Genomic DNA, 26,043 nt, shown 5'->3' with positions numbered 1-26,043 from the left:
AAAAGCATTATTTTTGTAAAAAGAAAGTTTATTAGGATTTAGAGATGAATGACAATTACATCCCTGCAGCCCTAAAAATAATTACTATTGTATCCCTAATTCTGCCCTATAAATATAGGGTTTTGATTCTTAATAAAATATATACAAGTCTATTGACTTCTCTCTGCTTTCTTCTCTTTTCTTCACTTTTATAACACGTTATCAGCACGATAACTTAATTTTTCATAGTTAAGTGAAGGTAATAATATTTTTTTATAAGTATAATAATGTGTCACAGGTACCAAAATCAATTTGGTAACATGTGAATTATTTTTATATACATACGAATCAAAATCAATTGTATGTACGTGTCTTTCCTGTCTTCCATATTTCTGTGTATATCAATTTGTAGTATCTTGCTGTATGCTTTGTTATATACATCAAGTTTTATGTTTACTCTCCTTGGATACTGTGTTTGAAAAGAAATTTTTTTTTACTTGCAAATAACACGTATTTTCTGCCAAAATTTGCCTGTAAAATTGTACATGTAATCAGTTTCTTGTATTTGCTGTCAATGTAATTTATATCAATTTGTGTATTGCAAAGTATCAATTTGTTTCATTAATTTGTGCCACCATATTTGTAATCAGTGTCTGCCACCTTCAATTTGTCCAAATTAATTTTCATTGCCATGGACATGTTTTCATATGTCATTAATTTATCATTGTGTCGTACCATTGTTCAATAATTTGGTCAATTGAATATATATTTTATAATTTATAATTTGAATTGCACAATAATTTGTTCAAATTATTTACTGCAACCCGTGCCATGTTTCAGATCTTCTTTGTTAATAAAATTTTCAATACCATTATGAATTGTTCACTATATGCTAGATGTCTTACATAAGCCTTATTTGTTTATTTATTTTTATATCATTTGAATAATTATCATGTTCTCTTGCACACATATTATATTAATTTTGTACTTACAAACCTATTTGTTATAAATAATTTGTCGTTGCTCCTGAAGTAGCACAACATTATAATTTATATTGTTGAATAATACTATTTGCTCCTGAAGAGCATAAATTATAATTTTTAATATTTCAGAAGAATTTTGACGTATTGATCTTGAAGAAATAATAAATAAATAAAACGTGCTCCTGAAGTAGCATATGTTTCGAATAACATATTATTTCAGTGTTTATTTCTAAAGGAAAACGCGTAACTTATGTCATATTAATATTGACTATTTGATTAATTATTATATGATATTTAATCATATTTTTCGAAACTAATTATATTTTCTCTTGCTTTATTGTGTAGTTACTCAAATGACAAATATCACAAAACTTGAGTTTGCTGCACTTGACATCTCTGACAAAAATTATTTATCATGGGTATTTGATGCTAATATTTATCTTGTCTCAAAAGGTTTGGGAGAAACAATAAAAGAAGGAAATAAAGAATCCCTGCAGGATCGTGTAAAAGCACTCATTTTCCTTCGTCGTCATTTTCACGATGGACTGAAAATTGAATATCTTACTAAGAAAGATCCACAAGTTCTTTGAAAAAAATTAACTCAAAGATTTGATCATCAGAGGACTATAGTCCTTCCCAAAGCCCGATATGAGTGGATGCATATTCGTTTGTAAGACTTCAAAACTATTAGTGAGTATAATTCTGAATTGTTCAAAATGTGTTCAAAATTAACATTGTTTAAAGAAAAAATTACTGATGAAGATATGTTGGAGAAATTTTTTTCACCTTTCATGCCTCGAATGTGCTCCTGCAGCAACAATATTGTGAGCGTGGTTTCAAGAAGTACTCAAAACTTATATCTTGTCTGCTTGTTGCTGAACAGAATAATGAACTGCTGATGAAAAATCATGGATTACGTCCAACTTGTTCTATACCATTGTTTGAAGCAAATGGTACTGCATTATCTGAAACAAATGCAATATCAAGACAAGGACATGAACATGGATTTGGACGTACATGCAAAGTAAACCATGGACGAAATAATTAACAAAGTTATCAACAACAAGACAACAATTTCAAAAGGTACAAAGTAAACGAAAGTAGCACACCTAAAAAGGTACATGAAGAAAATTGTTTTAGATGTAGAATGAAAGAACATTAGACACGTACCTGTCATACGACAAAACACCTTGTGGATCTCTAGCAAAAATCAATTAAGGGAAATGGAAAAGTGGAGACAAATTTTGCTGACTATGATGGTCCAATTGATGTGACTTATTTGGATGTCTCTGATTTCTTTGTTGATCCAAATGAAAATATTGATCATTTGATTGGGGGTGGTGTGATGGAAGACATAGATTAGTTTTTTTTTTTTATTTATGTTTCTAGTATTTTTCTTTATTTTAGAAATTTAGTTTGAAATAAGTTTTTAGTTTTCACAAAAATTTTGAACTTTAGTATGTATCGTTAATTTCACATTATTAATTATGTTTATCATTTTTAATTTAAATTCTAGTTTTTAAAATATATATCTATTTTGTTATATTGATAGATTCATGATAGATTGTCAAAACCCTGTTTGATTGATAGTGCAACTATACATGCTATTTTTTAAGACAAAAAATATTTTTTGATCTTAACATTAAAAGAGAAAAATGTCAATACAATATCTGGTACATCGAATATCGTTGAAAGCTCTAGAAGAGCTTGTATTATTTTATCAAATAATACAAAATTATATATTGACGATACACTTTATTCTAACAAATCCAGAAGAAATTTGCTTAGTTTTAAAGATATCCATTGCAATGGATATCATATTGAGACGACACAAGAAAATAATATCGAATATTTTTGTATAACTTTTTTATATCTGGTCAGAAGCAGATAAAAGAAAATTTTCATGCACTCCCATTTGGCATGTATTATACATTTATAAAAATGATTGAATCATATAACGTCACGACCCAAAAACTTTTATACTTTGGCATGATTGACTTGGATATCTACGAGCTATAATGATGCGTCGAATAATAAACAACTCACATGGACATCCTTTAAAGAATCAGAAAATTCTTTTACCTAATGATTATCTATGTGTAGTTTGCTCGCAAGACAAGTTAGTCATTAGACTTTCAACTACAAAGGTCAATATTAAATCTCCAACTTTCTTGGAAAGAATTCATGGAGATATATGTGGGCCAATACACCCACCATGTGGACTATTTCATTATTTTATGGTATTAATTGATTCTTTCACTAAATAGTCACATGTTTGCTTACTTTCCACTAGGAATGTAGCATTTGCTAGACTCTTTGCTCAAATTATAAAATTACGAACACAAATTCTCGATTACTCAATTAAAGCTATTAGCATTGACAATGCCGATAAATTTAGATCACAAGTATTCGATGATTATTGTATGTCAATTGGGATTGTAATTGAACATTCAGTTGTGCAAGTCCATACACAAAATGGTTTGGCAGAGTTGTTTATTAAGCGTTTACAACCTATTGTTAGACCATTACTTATGAAAACAAAACTCCAAACTTCTGTTTGGGGTCATGCCATACTACATGCTGCATCATTTGTTCGTATTAGACCAACTGCCTATTATCAATATTCACCTTTGCAACTGGCATTTGTTTATGAACCTGATATTTCTTACTTACGGGTCTTTGGTTGTGCTGTCCAAGTTCCTATTTTACCCCCCACAACATATTAAAATGGGTCCCCAACAAAGACTTGGAATTTATGTGGGTTTTGATTCACAATCAATTATTATGTATCTTGAACTTTTAACAGGTGATTTATTTACTGCACGTTTTGCAGATTGTCATTTTGAAAATGACTTTTCCAACTTTGGGAGGGGAAAAACTACATCTTGAAAAACAAGATAAAATTATTTGGAATGAAGTAACTCTATTTTACTTTAATCCCCGCAACAGTCAATGTGAGCAAGGGGTTGAAAAAATCATTCATTTGCAAAGAGTTGCAAATCAATTACCTGATATATTTGTTGACATAAGAAAAGTGACAAAGTCATATGTTCCAGCAAAAAATATTTCAACAAAAATTGATGTCCTTGTAGGACAATTTGCTGTAGCAACTGAATCTCAAATACGTCAGAAGCGTGGTCGACCAGTTGGTTCAAAAAACTCTGAACCTCGAAAAAGAAAAGTACATGAGAAAAACCAACCAAAACTTCGTAAGAAATCACATTAGAAAAGATTGATCAATCATATATTGAAAATACGGTTCCTGAAAAACCACAAGGGTCCGAAAATAATGAGATTTTAATAAATTATATGTTATCTCATAAATTATGAGAACGGATAATGTTGTTATAGACAATATTTTCGCATTTAATGTGACTCTTGATATTATGCAAAATAAGAATCCTGAACCATAGTCGATTAAAGAATGTCAAAATAGAAATGATTGGCTAGAATGGAAAGAAGTCATATAGGCGGAATTGATTTTTTTGGAGAAACGAAGAGTGTTTGGACCCGTAATTCGAGCACATGAAAATGTAATCCCTGTTGGATATAAATAGATTTTTGCACGAAAAAAGAATGAAAATAATGAAATTATAAGGTACAAAGCCCGACTAGTAGCTCAACGTTTCTCACAAAGACCAGTAATTGATTACGAGGAAACATATTCTCCCGTAATGGACACCATCACTTTAAGATTCTTAATTAGTTTGACTGTGTGACAAAAGTTTGATATGCGTCTTATGAATGTAGTAACTGCATATTTGTATGGTTCACTTGATAGTGACATATATATGAAAGTCCCTAAAGGACTTAAGGTGCCAGGAACAAACGATACATGCACGAGAACCATGTTCTCAATTAAATTGCGAAGATCATTATATGGATTAAAAAAATTCAGACGCACGTGATATAATCGCCTTAGCGAATATTTGTTGAATGAGGGTTATAAAAAATGACGATATCTGCCCATGTGTTTTCATAAAGAAAACAAATAGTGGATTTGCAATTGTGGCAATTTATGTTGATAATTTAAATATAATTGGAACTCTTGAAGAGCTCAACAAAACTGTTGATTATTTGAAAAAATGAATTTTAGATGAAGGATTTGGGAAAAAACCAAATTTTGTCTTGAATATTTCGCAAATGGATTATTTGTTCACCAATCTACGTATACAGAAAAAGTTTTAAAACTTTTTTACATGAATAATGCACATCCATTGACATCACCTATGGTTGTTCGATCACTTGACGTGAAAAAAGATCTATTTCATCCACTTGAAGATGGAGAAAAAAAGTTTTTGATCCCAAAGTACCATATCTTAGTGCAATTGGAGCATTAACTTATCTTACAAATTGCACTTGACCCAACATATCTTTTTCTATAAATCTTCTTGCAAGATATAGCTTTACACCAATTCAAAGACATTGAAATGGTGTTAAACATATTTTTCTTTACCTAAATGGTACTATTGATTTGAGATTATTTTATTCTCAAAAGTCGAGATCTGCTTTTGTGGGATTTGCAGATGCAGACTATCTATCTGACCCACATAAAACTAAATCACAAACATGTTATGTGTTTACACGTGGAGGAACGACTATATCATAGAAATCTGTGAAGTAATCCTTGACAGCTATATCTTCAAATCATTCTGAAATTATTACAATCTATGAACCAGGCCGAGAATGTGTATGGTTGAGAAATATGACACATCATATCCAAGTATCATACGAATTAATTTCAATAAAAGATAATCCAACAATTTTGTATGAAGACAATGCAGATTGTATTGCATAACTCAGTGGAGGCTATATCAAAGGTGATAAGACGAAGCATATTTTTCCAAAATTCTTTCATACACATGAGTTTCAAAAGAATGACGATATCGATATCCAACAAATTCGTTCAACTGACAATGTGACCAATTTATTTGCAAAAACACTACCAACATCTACATTCAAGATATTAGTTCATGGGATTGGAATGCGTCGACTCAAAGATTTTCAGTGATCAATATCAGGGGAGTAGCTGTACTCTTTTTTCTTAGCTTAGGTTTTGTCCCACTGGATTTTCCTAGCAAGGTTTTAATTAGGCAACATTTATTTTTAGTACTCCAAAATAACTGTACTCTTTTTCTTTCGTTTGATTTTTTTCCCATTGAGTTTTTATCAAACAAGATTTTAACGAGTCAGATATTTTGTAATATGTCATTCAAGGGGAGTGTTGTAAAATGAAAGTTTATTAGAGTTTAGAGGCGAATGACAATTACACCCCTGCAGCCCTAGAAATAATTATTATTGTATCCATAATTCTGCCCTATAAATACAGGGCTTCTTAATAAAACACACACAAGTCTATTTCTTTTCTTCACTTTTATAACAATTATTTAATTTTTAATATTGATTTATTTGTTTTAAGACCATTAAATAAATAAAATAACATATACCAAACAACTAAGTCATAAATATATATATCATTACTACGACAATTTCAAAGTTTCCAGAGGAATAATTTCTACTTAATAGAGCTGTGGTTAAATAGCTAATAATAAATAAATAAAAACATATAAAAAAATATTTGACAAAATTATGTTAATTTTCAAAATTAATTAAGCCTCAATTGGTTTGAGCTCCATTGTGTTGAAAAAATAAATTTTGTAGTAGCATTTTTTGGAGAATGTATGCTTAAAAAATTCATGTTTAAGTGTAGATTATTTTATAGGAAGAATGTATGGTTGAAAGTAAGTTTTTTACGAATAAATAAATAATTGAAATAATGGGGCTCAAATAATTGCAATTAATTTTTATGATATCCACTTCTAATATCAATAGAAAATGGGACATTAAAAAGTATTTGTAAATTAGTTGTATGAATTTAACATAATAAAAATTAAGCGCAACCAAGTTTAATGGAAGATTTTTGTCAATATATTTAATTAATTTTGAAAAATAACATATTTTTGTCAAATTGTATCTTCTATATTTTTTATTTTACTTATCATTAGCGGTTCGACCCTGATTCTATTAAATATACTGTTAAGAACTTTGAAATTGTCTAGTTTTTGAAAACTTGAAAATTGTCTAGTTGTAGAAATGATCTTATTTATAATTTTAGTTATTTGGTAGATATTATTTTATTTATTTAATGATATTAATAAAATTAAAATAATAGAAAATTTTTAAATGCTCTTTTAGAAACTTGAAATTAAAGTTTACCGGTTGGATTGTCCTAAATTAAAAATCCAGTGACTTGATTGCAAGAGAGGCTAAAGTTTAGCTATCCCTGTAAAATTTATTTTGCTGACTTGGCAGAACACATGGAGATTCCTATACTAGTGACAGCCGCATTACTAGCTCCATTAAGTGGTTGAACGATAGGCTAACAAACGAGCCAAATTGCTCGTAAACTAGAGTACAATAATGTTATTGCTCCTAATTAAATTTCAGCAGCCTAATTGCAAGTTCAGTGACTGCTAGTAAAATTTACCCATTAAAATTCACAATAAAATATTTACAAAACGTCCCCACGTCTCATTGAATGTCCAAAACTCCACAAGGGTCTATTTAACTTACCCTTCATTTGCCTTGGGATTTATCCTAAAGTTTTGCAAAATGGGCATTTATGAAATTTACATCGATACATTTGTAAACACGCAGCACGATTGACTCGATCATGATATCGAGGGAAGGGACGTAAGATACTCAGAGGAATGGTTCATTTTTAAAGAAATTAGTTCTGATTTTTCACTCAAAAAATCAATTTTTTTATTGTTACTTCCCTAACTCAGTCATCATTTTTTACTTTTTATCTTACAGGTGAGACCCATTTTTCTCTCTGACGATTAAAAAATCAATTTTTATAATCAATACCTAACAATTCCTATGTAGCTAAATGGGACCCACAAAAACCAAAAAAAGTTATTTTTTTTGCATTAATTACATCAAACATGCCCTTACGCATGAGGGTCTGACTCTAGTGGTTGAAAACGTCCTCCCCAAGTTTTTAATGTTTATTTTAGAATCTTCAAAGGTTTGAACCCTTGCTCCCCAAGAATATCTTCATTTTCTTTATTCCACCTGTAGGATTGTTATTTTGGCCCCCGTTTGGTGCACATTATTTGGGAAAATAATATATTTTTTTTCATCAAATCACCCTACAATATTTGACTTCAACACTCTAAGGTTGGACCCATGATATGATGTTTAAAATGCATTTTTATTGGAAAAATGTGGAACAAACGGATCCTTGATGTTTAATTAGAGAATAAATTGTAGCATTTTTTTATAACTTTATACAAAGTCAATGTAGTTTAGGACCCCCACCCTATATGGAAGAGTACTGCAGAAGTCTCTACACATTTATATATAGTCCATTTTTTGAAATGATCTATACAAATATATGTGTGCAGAAGCCAGAAGTGATATAGGGGATATGGAGTTGAAGTCACAAGAAGATTCTAAGAAGTTAAAGAGCCTTTCTTGGTATTATGCCCTAATAGGGTTGCTTCTGAGTCTCAATGTTGCCGTATATCTAAATGGATATTCAAGAAATGTGAAGAAATTTATCGAAAAGGAAACTGGTACGTATAGGACTCAAGACTAGTTGTGCTTTGTCTTGATATCGCTAAATCTTTAAAAGTTTACACAATTTTTGCCAAAACTAACATTTTCCAATCTAATGTTCAGATCAAATGGTACCAGATATTTTGATCAGCAAAACCCTTGAAGGAATCATCACAATGGCAATCAAATTTCTCAATTTCTTCATTGCCAAATTGTTCCAATTTAGATATCATGTGCCACTGCAATCTGCATCTTCTTTCATGCCACTGCTATTTTGGGTGGTGTTGACTCACTCAGTCTCATCTTTGTATTCTTAATTATTGGATATTGAGTCCTAAGTTTAACAATGTGAATATTGATGTTGTGCATGCATTTCGTAAGTTAAATTAGACAGGATTTAACAAAATCGATGAGTGATTGTAATCGTAATTATGTCTTATCGTGTCTTTTGACATGTTATTGTGACGTTAACATGTATGAGGTGGCTTTTTTTTTTTAAGTGTATTTTAAAACATCTGTAATTATAAGGGTGTTTGACACCCATTTTTATGAAAAATGAATGTTAAAATAGTAGATTGATGGAGAATGTGTAGAAGAAAAGTTTTTTATTTACATGTAATATTATTTTAATAGAGAATGTGTAATTGAAAAGAAGAGAGAGCAAAATGCATTTTCGGAAAAATGAGAATCAAACGGGGCCTATGTATTTTTCAAGTGATATTTGCCCAAAAAATAAGGGGAACTTACAAAAATACCCTTAAAATTATGGGTGTTTTGAAAAATCATTTGAAAAAATTTTTAGAAGTAAAAAATACTGTGTAAAACTAAAAATTGACATTGCGTCACTTTTTTATAAAAATTGTCACTTTTATTAACACAATTCAAAAAACAGATACAAAATAAAAAAAAGTGACAAAATTCAAATAACAGAAACACTCCAAAAATGACAAAAAAAGAAAAAAGAAAAGAAAATATGACATAAACTCAAAAAAAGTGACAAACATCAAAATAACATAATTCATTTGTGCAACACCAGTAACCATGTTCTTAACATAATCAGCATGTATAGGACAATCCACATGCTAATTATGTTAGGAAAATATCACATATTATGTCACATTTTTAAGAAGATAAGAAAGTGACAAATATTAAAAAAAGTGACAAAAACATAAAAGAAGACAAACTCAAAAAATTGACAATAAAACAAAAGTATTTTGGAAGTAAAAAATACTGTGTAAATTTAAAAGTGACATAATGTCACCTTTTTTTTTTTTTTTTTTTATAAAAATTGTCAATTTTTTTTAACACAATTCAAAAAAAGTGACACAAATTCAAAAAAGTGACAAAATTTAAAAAAAGTTACAAACTCAAAAAAAGTGACAAAATTTAAAAAAAGTTACAAACTCAAAAAAAGTGACAAACACCAAAATAACACCATCCATTTTGTTCGCCTGCCCTTTCATATAATTTTCCACCGATCACCATCTCCCATTACAATATTTTCACTAAAAAATAGTAACAAATTTAACAAAAAAAAATTGACAAAAATTTAAAAAAGTGACATAAGTTTTGAAAAAGTGACGAACTCAAAAAAGATACAAATTAAAAAAGTTACAAAGATTAAAAAAAAAGTGACAAACACTCAAAAAGTGGGGAAATTTAAAAAAAAAAAAAAAGTGACAAACACTCAAAAAGTGGGGAAAATTAAAAAAAAAGTGACAAACACTCAAAAAGTGGGGAAATTTAAAAAAAAAAAAAAGTGACATTCAAAAAAGTGATTGAAAATTAAAGGGGACAAAAAAGCTTTTTATCTTAATACAAAGAAGAAATCAATCAAATAACCAGGGACAAAAAGACCTACAAAACCATGAACCCCAATTTCGATCTCTTATCAATAAATCATTCCCAATTATCACCCTAAACTTGATAAAGCTTTTTATCTAATTCCATATCAAAATATGGATCAAGTGAAGCTTCAACAAGCGTTTCTTGCCAATTACAAAGAAGAGACGATGACAATGACTCTCTAACTCTCTTCGCGACAAAATGTCCCCACGGACCGTGTCTATCAAATATCCCACAGAATATCATCTCTTCTTGGCATCCAAATTCCTACAACAGTAAATTACACAACCTATTTATCACCAAGAAACCTCAAAGAAAGCCACATTTTCATAGATAAATATACCTCCCAAACAGAAGCAAAATTCTTTGACCCATTGACATTGATAATGCCTGATGATCTTCGTATCAAGTCATTCTTTTTTGCATTTTTTTTATCATAGATTTCTCTAGCATCAGAATTCCCACAATCATTCTTCAAACTCTTCATTTTCTTGGTCCAAAGGGTCCTTGCTAATCCATTGAACATTGAAGATAAATGCCCCATTGGCACAATTCTCTATCTGCACAAATTCAAATCATACTCAAATCACATAGGTAGGCATATAATCTATATATAGACATGATCACATCAATCCATGAGAAATTTAACTTCATTAAGTTGCTTGTAAAACCAACATGTATAAAGTGAAATTTAACTTCATTAAGTTGCTAGAGCTTAGCTTAGATTAAGTACAGTAAAATATCATTCAAGATTGCTTAAAGAGAGTAAAACACACAAGTTTGAGTTAAACTTTTTTCTTTAGATTATAGAGCGTGCAAGAAACTGGAAGAGGAAATGGAGAGAGATTGTAAATGCCTGGAAAAAGAAGAAGAAATCAATCAAATAACCAGGGACAAAAAGACCCACCAAACCATGAACACCAATTTCGATCTCTCATTAACAAATCATTCCCAATTATCCCCCTAAACTCCATTATTTCGTCTTTCTTTCCATACTTTATTGCATTAACAATATAATACCACAGAATAAAATGATCTAATCTCGACATTGTAGCGAACATTGTAGAATTAGAATGAGAAAAACATCATTTGAAGAAATTGAACAAATCAATCAACGTTTCAGCCTCAAAATTGGGGATGTAAACAGAGAAATCAAATCTAAAATCATATTGACTTCAAATCACTTGCCAATGTCAGTTCTCAGCTCTTTTCCAAAAGATTGGAGAGTTTCTGCAAATTCTCTAAATGCCAGGAATTCTCGTTACCTTCTAGGAATCGGAGCCTCAGCAGGGAGATTCTTCGAAATTCGGAGCCGGAGTGCGGCGATAAATAGGCATCAGTTTTGGAATTGGATTCAGGTTCATTATATTAAATATGTCTATCTTAACCAATGGTGCCGGAGCCTACGTCGACGTAGGATGTTCTGGTTGTTCTCCTTCCTCATCGTAGTCAGAAGCAGTTGAGTAAGCTTGGAAGGATAATAATTAATATGTTCTGATGAAAGAGATATATTGGTGGGATGGGGGTTTTGCGGTTTAATAACGTAATTGATACGTTCTTAAAATATTTAATTATTTATTAGGGTATTAATCAAATTAGTTAATTTTTAAGGGTATTGGACCTAATTTTCCCAAAAAATAATGAACAAAGGCCCGTCAATAGAAAGCCCATGGGGCATGATTTGAGCCCAAATATTTCCCCCAAAGGCGCAAATTGATACCTGTGTCAGATGGCGGGAAAACACAAACCTAAATTCTGACCAAGTCCATCGAGCACGTCAGAGAGAGATGGCGGAGGCGGAGAAAGAGACTGTGGTGACTGAAAAGGTGGTGGCGGAAGCAGAAGAGCTGCCGAAGGCTATCGTGCGCCGGCTGGTAAAGGATAAGCTATCCCAGCTCTCATCCGATTCCGAAATCTCAGTTTTCCGCGAGGCACTCGAAGCCTTCTCTGACAGCGCTCGTATCTTCATCCACTATCTCTCCGCCACGTAAGAAGATAACCAAAAGTGCCCCTAATTATCACCTACACATTTTATATTGTTTAAGTGTGCCGATTTTATTTTCCAAGAATTTTCTTTCTTTTTTTGTTTTTTTCACACTCTGTCTCCCTTTTTTGTTTAATTTTGAGTTCATAGTTTGGCATAAGAAAATGGGTTTCTTTTGTTCAATTCCGGGGTTTATTTCTATTTCTTCCGTACTTGGTTTTCACGATGTATTTGTTAAAGGTTACATTAAAAAGCTCATTATTAGTTTTTCTGAAATTACATTCTTCCTTTTGAATTTTTTTCAGTAATAAAAGGAGAGTAGTCTAATGTGAAATGCTGTCATTATCCTGTATTTTTTGCGTGTTTATTAATAATTCCAGAATTTTGGGTCAAATTAGCTTTTTATGTGACGATAATTCTGGAGTAGTTTTAACAATTAGTTCATTCATTTCTGGAATTAAGTTGAAAGTTTTTAGGATTAAATGGTTATTGTTAGCAATACTATTTTGTGAATATTTGTGAATATTTGCAGTGCGAATGACATTTGTAAGGAGTCAAAGAGACAAACAATCAACGCGGAAGATGTATTTAAGGCGCTGGAAGAGATAGAATTTTCAGAGTACGTTGGGCCCCTAAGAGCTTCTCTTGAAGGTCATATATACTATACTAAACATTTGCAGAAGCTTTCCGTTTACCTCAGTTGATCTTCCTGTGGACATAGTACTTATGACTGCGTGTTGTAAAAAGTTACTCTATCAGGGGTATTTGATCAGATTTCAACTTCCCAAAATTTATCAAACGTGGATTTGAGGGGGAGAGTCAAACCTGTCCTTAGGGTCTTATTGCCTTATTACTAGTCGAAGTTTAGGCTATCTAGTTAAGGAAAAACTAGAACTTGTGCATAATAAGACTACTCCATTTAAAATAAGCCTCAGCCAATTTTCTTTTCCAACTTGAGATTTCTTTTTTCATTTTCTCTAATATAGGTGAGTGGAAAGCTGGTAGTTATTTGTTCAAATAGGTACGTAACAGGTTGCTATTCTAACAATCTGGTCTTTGAGAAGCCGAGTTCAGCTTTCTCCATTCTTATAGTGTGTCAATGATTTAGCTTCTCAAAATGAAGGAGGAGAATCAGCTTTAACTGCAATATCTTGTGTAGCCTTTGAAGAATATTATTTGTCATGGATTTCAAAAATTCAGTATTTCCAAGATGTGATTTTGATTTTGAGCCTCTTCCCCCTTTGAAACGTTACAACTTTCTCAGTTCTTACAAACCTTCTTCATCTTAAGTACTATTCTTGGACTAATATAAAAATCGGAGACAGGGACAACACCGCAACCGGTGATTTCTAACACAAATCTACTGGTCTTGATATGAATTCAAATTAAGTTATTAGGACTATGCTATCCGAAGAATTTTTTGAACCATCTTATTTAAAAACTTGATCAAATGTGAAGATTTCGATTATCGCAGCCTTCTTTCTCTAAAAATTGTTCACTTGTCTAGGTTTGACCTAAAAAATTAATTTGGCCTGCCATGAGGAACATGTTGAAGACTAAAGATAAACCTTTGTTTGAAAGTAATTATCTGAAAATCATTTTTCCCTCACACACTCATTTTCAACTACACATTCTTAAAAAAAATAAATTTTCAAATATTCACATAACATTTCCCTACTTTTTTTACCGCCCTTTCACAAAAAATATAAATCACTTTTAAAAAATCAATTTGACACAAGCAATAAATAAATAAATGTGTCATCTCTAATTACTAAAGCTTATAGGCAGGGCGGCTCAACAAGAACAACTCCAGTTTTTTGGATATTGTTGTGTGCATTTAGCTTTGCAGGTTCTTAAATTCTTGTTGCAGAAAGAGATGATGGCCTTAGGCTATTATCTCTGTTGCATATGGATATTTCTAACAAAAATGTTCTTTTTACATATGCTTGGTCTCTTTTTCTCTCTCTATCTCTCCCTCCCTCTCATCCACACACACACATTTATGCATATTTATGTATATATTCGTTTTGAGAGCGATCCAACTTAATTTTTCTGTAAAAATTATTGACACCTGAATTCTTGTTTTCTTTATCTTAAATATCACTATTTTACCAGATTTTAGGAAAAAGAATGGTGGAAAGAGATCTCTATCCTCAAAGACGAAGGAGACCAATAAAAAAGCTAAAAAGAAAGATCTACCTTCAGGAAGTGAGACTCAAAATAAAGATGATGAAAATGAAAGTAATAAAGAGGACAATGCGGACTGAACAGAATATTCCTATCACTATCACTGGATTAGGAGCATCATACTTAGCATTGATTTTTCTGTTCTGTTCTAGTCTAAAGAGTACATTGCATTTGAATTTTGTAAAAGAAATTTTCAGATTTGGTCAGGAGAATGTTCGTAGTATATTTTAATGAGCCTGCATGCACGTTGTTCTTCAGTATCTCAATGGTAGAGTGATCAGCTGAAAATTTAGTATTTGTTTCCACCATAATTATCTTCAACTTGTAACATTCCATCTTTATTCTTTGATTTGAAATGCTTCTGCTAGTTTGCATTATTTCGTATCATCCACTGTATTTATTCTATCATTAGACGGTGTCCTGTTATGTCTCCTGTCTATTGTGCTGAGGTTATTATTTCTTGCATTGACTCTGGAAGTTTGATTGTCTCCAATTACTGATTTTAGGTCACTGCTTTTGTCAGGGTAGGCGAAAAATGTAGTTTTAAGCAGAAACAAACTGATCTGGAATGAAATATATGGTTAATGTTTAGTGTAAAAGGGCAAAGTAGACACTGTACAAATATATTGCCCACGTGCTGTTCTAGAGGCAAATTTTTATGTTACCTTATTTATCACCAAAATTCTGTCGTTAAGCTTGGTATGAGTGATGTATCATAGGCCCGCAGATCCTTTGGGAATTTGCCACAGGCATCAGATAATTGAACAAGGCAGAGCTTAAGCCGTGAGAATGTCAAAAAACAGCCAACCGTTGAACAACGCACCCCAACTTTTCACATGTTATGCGGTTTCAACAATTAATCCAAACCAAATCTCTTCACTCATAGCTAAGGCACACAAAGGCACTGGTTATCCCATTTCTCACCATGTCTCTTATTTAAACTTGTCACAATGTCACCTAACCGTAAGAGTCTTGTTGCTGACATTTCTAAAATTCTGTACATAATTCAAATTGGAAAGCAGCCATGGATACTGAAATTTGAGCCTTAGAAGAAAATGGAACTTGGTCCTTCTTAACCTTGCCTGAAGGGAGGAAGCCAATTGGAGGTTGTTGGGTGTGTAAACTTACACACAAGACAGATGGTAGCATCGAAAAATACAAAGCTTGCTTAGTTTCCAAATGATACAACCAAATAGAAAATATGTACTACAGTGTCAAGATTTTTAGCAGAAGCTGAATACAGGGTAATGTAACACGTGTACTTATGTGGCTAAGGTATTTGTTCAAAGATTTAGAGGTTAATCTTACAGAGGGATGACATTCTTTTGTGATAATTAGGCAGCACTACATGTAACTGCAAATCCAGTATTTCTCAAAAGAGCAAAATGTATCGAACCGGATTGTCATGTGGTTAGAGAGAAGATTAAATGGGTTTGCTGGTCATGTGGTTTGTCAATTCATCAAGAAAAATAGTAGATATGTTTACCAAAGCTTTTGGAAAGTCATTTCTCAAGAGTCATATGGACAAGTTGGGAATTTTATACATTTATGCTCCAACTTGAAGGATAGTGTTAAAATTTGACTTTCAAAATAGGAAGAATCGTTAATATGCATAATTTGTCATGACAAGCTGTACTGCAATTATATTGCTCCTTAGTAGCCCCAAATTTGACCGTGAATGTGCATCTAAAGAGGCTTAATAAAAGTGAAGAAGGTAGGATTTTCAGTTTTCATGGTAGATAATAAGCAATGCACAGTTTTGAGTTTATAACTGGTGTGAAACCCTTGTAATTATAATCAAGTGTTCTTGCTAATCGTACCCCAATAGGATTCGTAAGATTCAATACTTTTATTTGGTTTGTACTTGACCTTATAGATTCATTTGCAACTGGTCATAATTTTATGGACCAAGCTATCTTGACAGGGAGCCCTCACTCTCAATGAGGAGAGGGAAGGTGCACTTTTTTGGCATTTTTTATTCAAGCGGATCCCATCACATGTTAGTGAATGTCAAACAAGATATCAAATATTTTTTTGGCAAATAAGATTTATTGTAATTTTATTCATGGGTGACGATGTCCACCACCATCATGATTACATGTCAGATTGTTGTCTTTCTTGCTAGATGTTCTTATTAGAAGAACCTAAATTTTTTTTAACTAAGTGGCTTACCTCTTGTTTGGTTTAGATAAAGATCAAAATTTTAAATTTTGATAAAAGTTGATCAAATACGTGATTGAAAAGTAGTGAAGTTGATGAAATGTGTTAATAAAATTAAATATTGACATTGACTTAAATTTTAATCAATTGCATCTATCTATTGTTATTTTCTTTTGAATAAAGTTGATGATAGCATACAATGAATAAAAAGCGAAAATAACAGAATTGAAATATTCAATGAATTTATTATTTATAATATAAAAAGACTTTTTCGTTGAAACAAATCTAAACCAAACATACATATTTTGCTTATTATAAGTACCAAAGCTATTCGAAATTGAAATAAGCAAATTTAGCGATGATTTTATTACTTGTTTCCACCATAGCGTCTCTCTCTTTTCTGAAACGAACTCAAGGCCTCTATGAAATCTTCTTCGTTAAAGTCAGGAAATTTTTTCTTCGAAAAGAAGATCTCTGTATAAGCCAACTGCCACAAGTAGAAATTGCTGATTCTTTGCTCACCACTTGTTCGTATAAGCAAATCCGGGTTAGGAAATTTAGCACAGCCTGTTTTCAATTCCTTCTCAAATAGGATTTCGTTTATATCTTCAACTTGGAAAATGCCATCTTTAACTTTGCCCGCTATGCTTTTAGTGGCTTGCATTATGTCGTAGCGTCCACTGTAGTTTAAAGCTACCAGAAGATGGAGTCCAGTGTTGCCTCTTGTTGTCTCCTCTGCTGTGGCTACCAGTTCCTGTAATGGCTCTGGAAGTTTTGATTTGTCTCCAATTGCTGATATCTTCACATTGTATCTGCCAAAGTAAAAAAGATTGGATTACAATTTGCTAACGAAAATAATAGATATGTACATTTTTGTGATTCTTCTAACAAAATTTACATTTCAGTAGTAGAATAGTGTAAACATTTAAAGAGTACCTCGTAACTTCGTCCATATAAGTTTGTCCCACCTCTTCAAATAGGCCCATGAGAAAGTCAACCTCCTCCTACACCATAGTAATTAGTAATGTGGAGCACATTAATTTGAATACTTGAGAAACTGCAGAAAAGAGAATATGTTCTTTTTCATGCATGCAAATTATATTGGTTACACTAAAGTGCTCATGAGTATTAACAGCTTGTTTGGTTTAGATTTTAAGCTAATTAAACTCAATTTTTTGATTGCTATTCCACTATTTCAGCTATTATTTTTGAATTTTTTTCTCACAAATAGAATCACTTTATCTCTAACGATCAAAAAATTAATTATCAAAATTCCTACCAAACAAGCACTAATTAGTCGGGTCGAGTCCAATTACCTTGGGTCGAGTCCAATTTTCCGTTGAAAATGCAAATATAGAAAGAACTTTGACTCCCCATTTATTGCAGAGAAATGCGATATTCTTTATTACACGTCCACCGGACAGATGGCCAAGTTCCATTGATAAGCCTTTCTCCTTGGCCCATCTCCGGTTACCGTCCAAAATAATAGCAACGTGTTTAGGCATAAGCTCTGGTTTGAGACCTTCAGGTAATGCCTCATGGTCTTGCATTGACTTTATGGGTGAAAGAGTCTTTCTCCTTCCCTGTCGGGTCGTACCCCCGTGCTGACACAGAGGAGGAAATCTTAATGCATCTTGCTTAGAGGGCATATTCTTGATGGAGACTGTAGTGGGGGTTCGGTAAGGAAAGTTACTGCGCCTAGAGACGGAGTCGGACCGGCTATGCAAGGGACTAATTCCCGAGAAGGCAAATGCAGATGAGTTGACTAAACATGCCATGATTGGGAACTCAAAATTTGGGAAAGACAACGAGAACTAAGCCCTTCCTACTTTTTTCTCTTGATTTGCCTTTGCCAGCCCTCTCAATTATATAAGAGCAAGTTCAATCACGCTACAAGTACAGAAAATTTAACAAAATTTTTGACAAACAACACACAACGTGGAATTATCGGAAGATTAAAAAAAACATAAAAAAGCAAGTGAATCAAGTTTCGCCTCGTCAACATCTATATGAATCCGATAAGAAATTTCCTGTAAGACTTTTTCAAAGCAAGTTTTGACAGGTTTGCCTAATTAACTTATATCATTTTCAGGAGGAAGAGGTACTTCAAACAAAATGTATTCTCTAAAAAGTAAAAAGTCAATACTTAAAATTATACACTCTAAAAGATTCTTTATATTAACATTTTAAAATAGAATGTATGTTTTACTACGAATTAAATGAGTTCAAAGTATTTTAATTTTCAATGGAGTAAAATAGTATAATAATTTGGATGGAAGTTAATGAAAATAAAAGATCGGAAAAACAACAAATGTTTTCGGGAGAAGCAAAATTAAACCCTTGTTTAGTATTGATTCAAATCAAATTTAATCTAAGTTAAAGTCAAACCATTAATAATAATCACATATTTTATGGATTCCACATCATTTCAACCACACATTTAAATTTTTATTATTTATTTATTTATTTTTTACATCAAAATATGCTAAAAATCTAATTTTAATCCATACTAAACAAGGGAAGTATTAAATAAAAAGTGTAAAATGTAAAGACCATCTTGGAGTACTTAAAAATTTCTAGTATCTAAATTGCAAATTATGCTCTTTAAAAATAAAGAGATTTTCTATTTATAAAAAATATTTTATATATAATAGAGAACATTTGTAAACTCAGAGAGTAAGCGTACGTTTGATTTTCAATTTTTTGTTTAAAATTAGTTGTGTAATTGTGAATTTTTAAAGAATATTTGGTTAAAAAGTAAGAAAAGTTTTGAGTTTAATAAGTGTAAAATATTTTATTTTGAGAATGTGTAGCTAAAAATGAATTTGAAAAAAAATAAATTAGATAATGGGGTGTGTTTTGACTCTTTATTTTATTTTTTTTAATGAACATTTATTGATTCACATCATTTCCTATTTAACATAATTTAAAGAATAGTACTATTTGTAGTCGTTCACTACTGCGGTCATTTTACGTGACATATATGTGACGTTTAGTGAATTATTTCATAAGATAATAAAAAAGTACCACATTAATATATCAGATCACTAATTGCTACATTTATGCTATATAAGGCGACTACGGCATTGAAAAACTGCAAATAATATTACTCTAATTTTTATATTTTAATGGCGAATAAATTCATTTGTAATTTGAATAATTTAAATTTATTGGAATTTGTAACTTATGATTATGAAATGCAATTATTGTTATGGAGAGTCATTTTAGAAAAATAAAATAGAGATTCTTTTGAAACTTATTTTTAATCATTGACTATTTAAAATATATAATATTTTGTGTTGAGAGAGTTTCTTAAAAAGAACATATTAAGAGGAGTAATGCTATTTGGTTCCACTGAGATTACAATCTCAATCTAGATGACGTTAATGTGAGATTATTTGATAGGTGAAATTAAATAAACTTCTTTCATTTAATCTATCATCTAGTGTCACCTGGACTGATGTTGTAACCCCATTGAGGCTACATAGCATTCCTCAAGAGCAATTTCCCAATAAACATTTATTGATTTTCCATCATTTTTATTCATATTTTCTTAGATGTCAATTCTCAATCAATTCAAATATAATCTAATTAACTTAAAAAGTAAATCGTTGAAATTCGTAATATATTAAATACAATCATTATAAAATAGGGGTATCTTGAGATTTATTTTTAAGCATTGACTTTTTGAAAAATTTTTTTTTTAAAAAATTCTTTTATTTAAAGAGTCCTTTGAATTAAACTTACATCAATGATCGGTTAAAAAAAAAAAATAATAAAATTGTAACATGGGCAAAATACACGATATTTATAAAGTTCTTTCGTAATCTATCAAGCTTATGTGGCAAATAAAAATTTGTCAAGAGCTCGATCTAACTTTAAATTTATGTTTGATTGATAGAGTGAGTCCACAATATTTACAATACCTATGCATCATTACATGCAGTTCTTTTTCTCTTTTATTTTTATTTTTATTTTAAGAAATAAAAGATATCTAAACAGAAGTATTTGATTGTAGATACAACATATTAGAGACCAATTTTGAATTTAACTGTATGTTCATTAAACATGTGATGTAGACAACAAGACTTTGAACTTACATCTTAACTAGAAAACAATTCATAAATGCATTGAAGATGCTCTCAAATAAATCTTAACATGCTTGAAGCTTGATTTGCACTTAATAGTATATAGTTTAATTATTTAAGTCCGTCGTCAACAATCAAGTTGTTGACTTTTAATCCTTTAAAATTATGATCATAACTCTTCCTTAATGACCGTTAATTATGCTCGAAGAATTAGATCAAGTGTCAATTACAAGTTTTACTTAAGAATCAAGTAATTAAGCACGTTCAAGTCGTAAAAAAAATAACTCACTCGCGTTTGCGTAAATATAATCGTAATCTTATATAATTGTTAGGGATTTGATTTTCAAACTATTAAACTATGTACCAACATGTTGCCAGATTGTACAAGTGTGATAATGTAACTTTGATAATTATCTATTAATCTAGAACTCGGATCTCACATGCTCGAGTATTTATGATAGAACTTGTATTGCAAGGATCATCATGAAAATCGTCGTGTCACATATGTCCAAACGAATTCCATCTCTCCTTCATCTATTCGAAAACGGAGAGATAATATGAAACTAGTGGGTGTGTTGTCTATTATGTTCAAAAGAAGTCCATTCTTGTCTTGATCGATTCCGAATATACACAGCTTCCATGATATTTCCAAGAAACGCTAATGATTGATAAATGATCAAAACACCAGTTTGACGGATCCAGTTATGCCCATCTAATCACTAATCAATATTCATTATTTAATGATAAAATAATGTTGAATTATGATTTGAGTTGGAGCCACAGTAGTTAACTGAGAGCAACATGCATGTTTTTTAGTGGTCTATGCATTTTTTCCTTTTCCTTTTATTTATATATGATACAGTTATAATGCTTTAAAAAAATAATAAAAATGGTTCTTAGAATCCTTACATTTACAAGAACAATGAGCTCTACAATCAAGAGAAACCATGAACGTACAAGTTTAAGATTACATGAATCGCGTAGATGCAATTCACTTTGTTTCAATCATCTAAATTTAATTGCTGGATTATTCCATATATCCTTCAAAGATAGCTACACGAGGATAAACTAGATCAAATTTTTTGACTAGATCACAACACACTTAAAAATTTAGCTGTGTCTTCACCACTCCCATACAAAAAAATTGTGGCTTTAGGAATGGTATTTTCGTTGTCGAAACCACGACATTCATCGTTAACGATCGACACCAAATGAATATTTCTAACCCACATTTTTCGCTGTTTTAAGAGTGCCTGAAAGGAAAATTATTGGTAATTTTATTAGGTAAAGCGTGGGTCATTTACCTAGCAAATTCGGTGGATAAATTCATTTATAATTACCAAAGTTACATACTATTCACCTATAATGATTAGTAGGTGAAGCTTAATTTGTTTTATTTTTAATAAAAAATTCGTTGAAAATTCATCAAAATGATAACAAATAATCAAACATGCCAAAAGGAAAATAATGTAAATACACTAAAACTTTGATAAATTAAATTGTTAAAATGAAATCACTAAAATAATTGGTCCTGCTGCCAAATACCAAAATATCGAAAGGATAACAATGTCAAAACACACTAAAACTTTCACTGATTAATTAAGTTTTTACATCGAAATTCCAAAATAACAAATACCAAAGGTCCTACATATCATCACTTTGTGACCGAAACTAGAAAGAATATGATAGTTTAGAAGCATACTTTGCCATACTAGAAAGAAACTGATTAATTAAGTTTTTTGGCTCTTTATTTTTTTTCTGATTTTTTTGGTTTTTTTATAATATAGGCTTGACTAAGTTACTATTTTGCCCTTACCAAATTTGCTCAAAATCAATTTATTTGGTGAACTAAGTCTAACGGTCATTTCTATCTATTTGGACTCCAACTACATATTTATGCAAGGTTTGGGACCTTCATTGACACAAATTGAAAGTTAGGATAAAATCTGCAAAAATTGAAAAGATGAGAACCGTTGCTGCAATTTTTCCTAATTTTTATTCAAAGGAATTATTGAAGCATTTTTCCGTTGCAGGCATATTTACTTTTTATGTTTTAATTGTTAGAATATTGTTGCATTTTTTTTTTGATAGTTGATGCTTTGCTGGCATATTTCTAAATTGAAATATTATTGTTGTCTTGTCAGCTTATTATTGAATAACTTGAATTGTTGTTGCCTTGTCGACTTAATGTTAAATTTGTGGTTGTCTTATCTTTCTATTATTAGTTCTTTGTTGGTTTATCTTTTTTTGCCCCCCTTTTTCATTCGTGGTTTTAGAATTTACGAATAGAATGTCTACCATATGCTACAAGAGGAAATACACTGTTTTCATTCTTTAAGAAAACAAATCAATATAAGAAAGAATACTTCATGATGGATTGACCAAAAATCAACATGTAATTCCTATTGTGCAACGCTTCATGAATGAAAACTTGCTATGAATATCATGTATAAAATTCTCAACAAGAACGATACAAATAAACGTCCTTTAATGACTTTTTTGTTACATATAAATTTTATTCCATTAACTTTCTTAAATTTCAGTCCCTTAACAAAAATTCTAGATCTGACCCCGTAAAGCTATTTGTTTTCTGGTAAGTGAAATAAGTTTAGTTAGTGAGGATTTTAGTATTTGTTTCCACCATATTTGCACATTGTATCTGTAAAAGTAAAGAATAATGCAAGTTTTTAATTATAAGCACAATCCCTCTTCTAATTAACTTTAAAGGCAAGTAGAGTCAGGATATGAAGAAAGTAGAAAGTATTTATTCTTTGTTATTGTTCCCTATTGTGTAATTCATCTATTATATGCACCACTTATGTTTATTGTTGATTTTATCAGGATGTAAAAATGCACTAAAAATATATTAACGTCATCTTTCTTAAAATATAATTTGCTTCCACGGTTTGGCCAATTTTCTATTTTCGACAAAGGGTTGCAAAAATTGATTCTTAAGATACAATAAATCTCTCAAAGATTTTTGATAACTTAGTTGTTCTTAGGACCATTAATAATGCACACTTACATGCAGGCACATAGATACTATGTGGCCCTTCTAACAAAATTTACGTTTTAAGTCAGAAAATAGACTTAGAGATTACCCCATAAATTCCTCCTGATCGTTTTGCATTACCTCTTCAAACAGGCTCATCAAAGCATCAACCTGCTTCTACTCCATACCAACGTGAATCATAATTAAATACTGAAGAAACAATCCAGAAATTATAGATTATATATCTTGCATGCAAATATTGCACTGGGTAGAACATCTTGAACAGTTTCATTTCAAGTGATGACTGTTAATTGTGATTGAGTGCATTTACTTTGGGTCGAACCCAGTTCTCAGTCGAAAATGCAAAGATGGAAACAACTTTGATTCTCCACTTGCAGCAGAGAAACACTCTCTCCTTTATTACACGGCCACCATTCCCGTAACCAAGCTGAACTTTGAAACCTTTCTCATTTGCCCATCTGCGGTTACCATCCAAAATAATAGCAATGTGATTAGGCAGAAGCTCTGGCTTGAGACCCTTCGGCAATGCCTCCTGGATTTTAACTACCTTTACGAGAGAAAGCTCGTTGGACAAAAAAGTCTTTCTCCTCCCTTCTCGGGCCCTACTCTCACTACAGCATATTGTCAAAGGGCAAGGGAAAGGAAATCGCAAGGCATCTTGCTTGGCCTGGAGTGAGAGTGTAGTGGGATTGACTTAAAATGCCATTATTGAACTCCAAAACTAAGAGAGAAAAAAGCAAATACTAAACCTTCCTATTCTTCTAGTCACCTCTTTAATTTGATTTCCCTGTGCCAGCCGTCTCAGTTATATAACCAATTTTTGACAGATTTGACTAACCTCCACAAGAGGAATTTTGAGTAGGGCATATTTTAATAACTCACGTTTGTTAAGAAGCCGTAATACTTACGTATATTAAATTAAGAATTATAAAATGTCCTATAAAAGTGTCGTCCAGAGAAACTGATGGGGCCTCATTGTGTCCTATAAAATTTTGGAGCCTCATTGTGTGCCACCTCCTTAATTTTGGAGCTCATTGTATATATGTATTTTATCTCCATCTGAAATTTGATAATTAGGTACAACTCGCTGACTTAAGTCACATTTACTTCGACAATCTTGTTAACTAATTACAGTTGTTGAGGATTAAACATCACTAAACAATGATATCATATTTATAAACATTCAACATATATCACTTAAGTAGTCACTTGATCCTCTTTTCAAGACGACGATTTCAATAAGAATTTGTGTTCTCTACTTCGCTTATTCTCATGATCCAAATTGATCAAGATATTTGGTCAGTCAAATTAATCTCACACATTGATAAATCAAATAATTATTAAACTTAAAAAAGATGCACACAATCATGTCTAAGGATTTATATGAAAATCAAGTAAAATTTAATTCTCCTTACGATTGTGCTATAGAACTAGACTCAATACATGATGTGTACAACGAACGCGAAGTGCACTAGTGTCGCCTATTAATTAAACTATTTCCACGACAAGAACAAATTATAAACCCGAATAATGAATTAGTTAACACTACAACTTTTCATTACCAGGTGTTAACCCTATATATTAATTATGAACAATTTTTCTAAGATCAAAATATAAGTTGTGTCACTTAATACTTCTCCAAGCGGACACCCAACTTGTTTCATCACAAATAATCATAACTATTTTTATTCATATGCTCGATTTAAATAAATTCAATAACACAAAATAACAAAGAATCATAATTTATTTATTATGAAATTATTATTTTATATAACAAAACTATACTGTATGGACATATAATTCAATAAATCTCTCATTTACTCTGGAGTATATGTGTTATGTCTTGTAAATGCCTGTCGAAAATATTAGACAAACTTTTTGTAATTGTTCGCAACGTTATCCCCAGTAATAATTTTATTAACAACCACATCACATTTACCAAAAATCTCTACCAAAAAGATTTTTGATTAATATATCCATTGTTTAAGGTACATATACTCATCATTTTAGAAGGAAAAAAAATCAACTATTTTATTTAGGAGAAATCAATTTTCATAATCTAGAAATCAACACAGACCATTAGTTTATTTTCCCACAAAGTATTTGAAAATTAAAAAATAAAGTTCGAAATGTACCTTGCGAACTCTCCCCGCCCCGACCCCGACCCCCATGGACATTTCATCACTTGAATATCAAATGAGAATTCGACACTTTAAACTTTTCAGTTTGGACGCGTAAGAG

At 31.2% G+C, this 26,043-nt stretch overlaps 4 protein-coding genes across 5 annotated transcripts; 2 read left to right on the top strand and 2 right to left on the bottom strand.

Moving 5' to 3' along the window:
- The first annotated feature begins 8,381 nt into the window (after positions 1 to 8,381).
- LOC111379512 lies at positions 8,382 to 9,004 on the top strand. The gene is made up of 2 exons (XM_023002900.1): positions 8,382 to 8,542; positions 8,649 to 9,004. Exons 1-2 carry the CDS (start codon positions 8,395 to 8,397, stop codon positions 8,840 to 8,842), a joined length of 342 nt encoding a protein of 113 aa, XP_022858668.1. The 5' UTR covers positions 8,382 to 8,394; the 3' UTR covers positions 8,843 to 9,004.
- A 1,438-nt stretch (positions 9,005 to 10,442) lies between these two features.
- LOC111379507 (probable protein phosphatase 2C 73) lies at positions 10,443 to 11,419 on the bottom strand. Its single transcript, XM_023002894.1, has 4 exons — positions 11,278 to 11,419; positions 11,162 to 11,226; positions 10,714 to 10,926; positions 10,443 to 10,637 (listed from the first exon to the last, which is right to left on the bottom strand). Exons 1-4 carry the CDS (start codon positions 11,417 to 11,419, stop codon positions 10,443 to 10,445), a joined length of 615 nt encoding a protein of 204 aa, XP_022858662.1.
- Positions 11,420 to 12,097: 678 nt separating this feature from the next.
- Positions 12,098 to 14,928, top strand: LOC111379511 (DNA polymerase epsilon subunit 3). 2 transcript variants are annotated; one of them, XM_023002898.1, is made up of 3 exons: positions 12,098 to 12,357; positions 12,887 to 13,005; positions 14,470 to 14,928. In XM_023002898.1, exons 1-3 carry the CDS (start codon positions 12,158 to 12,160, stop codon positions 14,619 to 14,621), a joined length of 471 nt encoding a protein of 156 aa, XP_022858666.1. In that variant the 5' UTR covers positions 12,098 to 12,157; the 3' UTR covers positions 14,622 to 14,928. The 2 variants fall into 2 exon arrangements, with proteins under 2 accessions (XP_022858666.1, XP_022858667.1); XM_023002899.1 differs by having other exon boundaries at positions 12,887 to 12,973; positions 14,470 to 14,607.
- A 2,086-nt stretch (positions 14,929 to 17,014) lies between these two features.
- LOC111379510 (dehydrodolichyl diphosphate synthase 2-like) lies at positions 17,015 to 18,535 on the bottom strand. Its single transcript, XM_023002897.1, has 3 exons — positions 18,018 to 18,535; positions 17,638 to 17,705; positions 17,015 to 17,513 (listed from the first exon to the last, which is right to left on the bottom strand). Exons 1-3 carry the CDS (start codon positions 18,477 to 18,479, stop codon positions 17,069 to 17,071), a joined length of 975 nt encoding a protein of 324 aa, XP_022858665.1. The 5' UTR covers positions 18,480 to 18,535; the 3' UTR covers positions 17,015 to 17,068.
- Positions 18,536 to 26,043: the final 7,508 nt, after the last annotated feature.

This window comes from Olea europaea, unplaced genomic scaffold (genome assembly GCF_002742605.1).
Source record: "Olea europaea var. sylvestris unplaced genomic scaffold, O_europaea_v1 scaffold1997, whole genome shotgun sequence".
NCBI lineage: Eukaryota > Viridiplantae > Streptophyta > Magnoliopsida > Lamiales > Oleaceae > Olea > Olea europaea.
The sequence above is the reverse complement of the archived record's forward strand: the minus strand, read 5'-3'. Positions and strand labels throughout refer to the sequence as shown.

Bases quoted from the DNA above. Each gene is read 5' to 3' on its own strand.
- LOC111379512 (XM_023002900.1), top strand. From the start codon at position 8,395: ATGGAGTTGAAGTCACAAGAAGATTCTAAGAAGTTAAAGAGCCTTTCT. The intron at 8,543-8,648 runs GTACGTATAGGA...TCTAATGTTCAG, and splicing joins ATTTATCGAAAAGGAAACTG to ATCAAATGGTACCAGATATT.
- LOC111379507 (XM_023002894.1), bottom strand. From the start codon at position 11,419: ATGTCGAGATTAGATCATTTTATTCTGTGGTATTATATTGTTAATGCA. The intron at 10,927-11,161 runs GTTTAACTCAAA...TTGTGCAGATAG, and splicing joins TCTATAATCTAAAGAAAAAA to AGAATTGTGCCAATGGGGCA. The intron at 10,638-10,713 runs GTATATTTATCT...TTACTGTTGTAG, and splicing joins ATTTTGCTTCTGTTTGGGAG to GAATTTGGATGCCAAGAAGA.
- LOC111379511 (XM_023002898.1), top strand. From the start codon at position 12,158: ATGGCGGAGGCGGAGAAAGAGACTGTGGTGACTGAAAAGGTGGTGGCG. The intron at 12,358-12,886 runs GTAAGAAGATAA...GAATATTTGCAG, and splicing joins ATCCACTATCTCTCCGCCAC to TGCGAATGACATTTGTAAGG. The intron at 13,006-14,469 runs GTCATATATACT...CTATTTTACCAG, and splicing joins CCTAAGAGCTTCTCTTGAAG to ATTTTAGGAAAAAGAATGGT.
- LOC111379510 (XM_023002897.1), bottom strand. From the start codon at position 18,479: ATGGCATGTTTAGTCAACTCATCTGCATTTGCCTTCTCGGGAATTAGT. The intron at 17,706-18,017 runs GTAATTGGACTC...ACTATGGTGTAG, and splicing joins AAAATTGGACTCGACCCAAG to GAGGAGGTTGACTTTCTCAT. The intron at 17,514-17,637 runs GTACTCTTTAAA...TTACTTTGGCAG, and splicing joins TATATGGACGAAGTTACGAG to ATACAATGTGAAGATATCAG.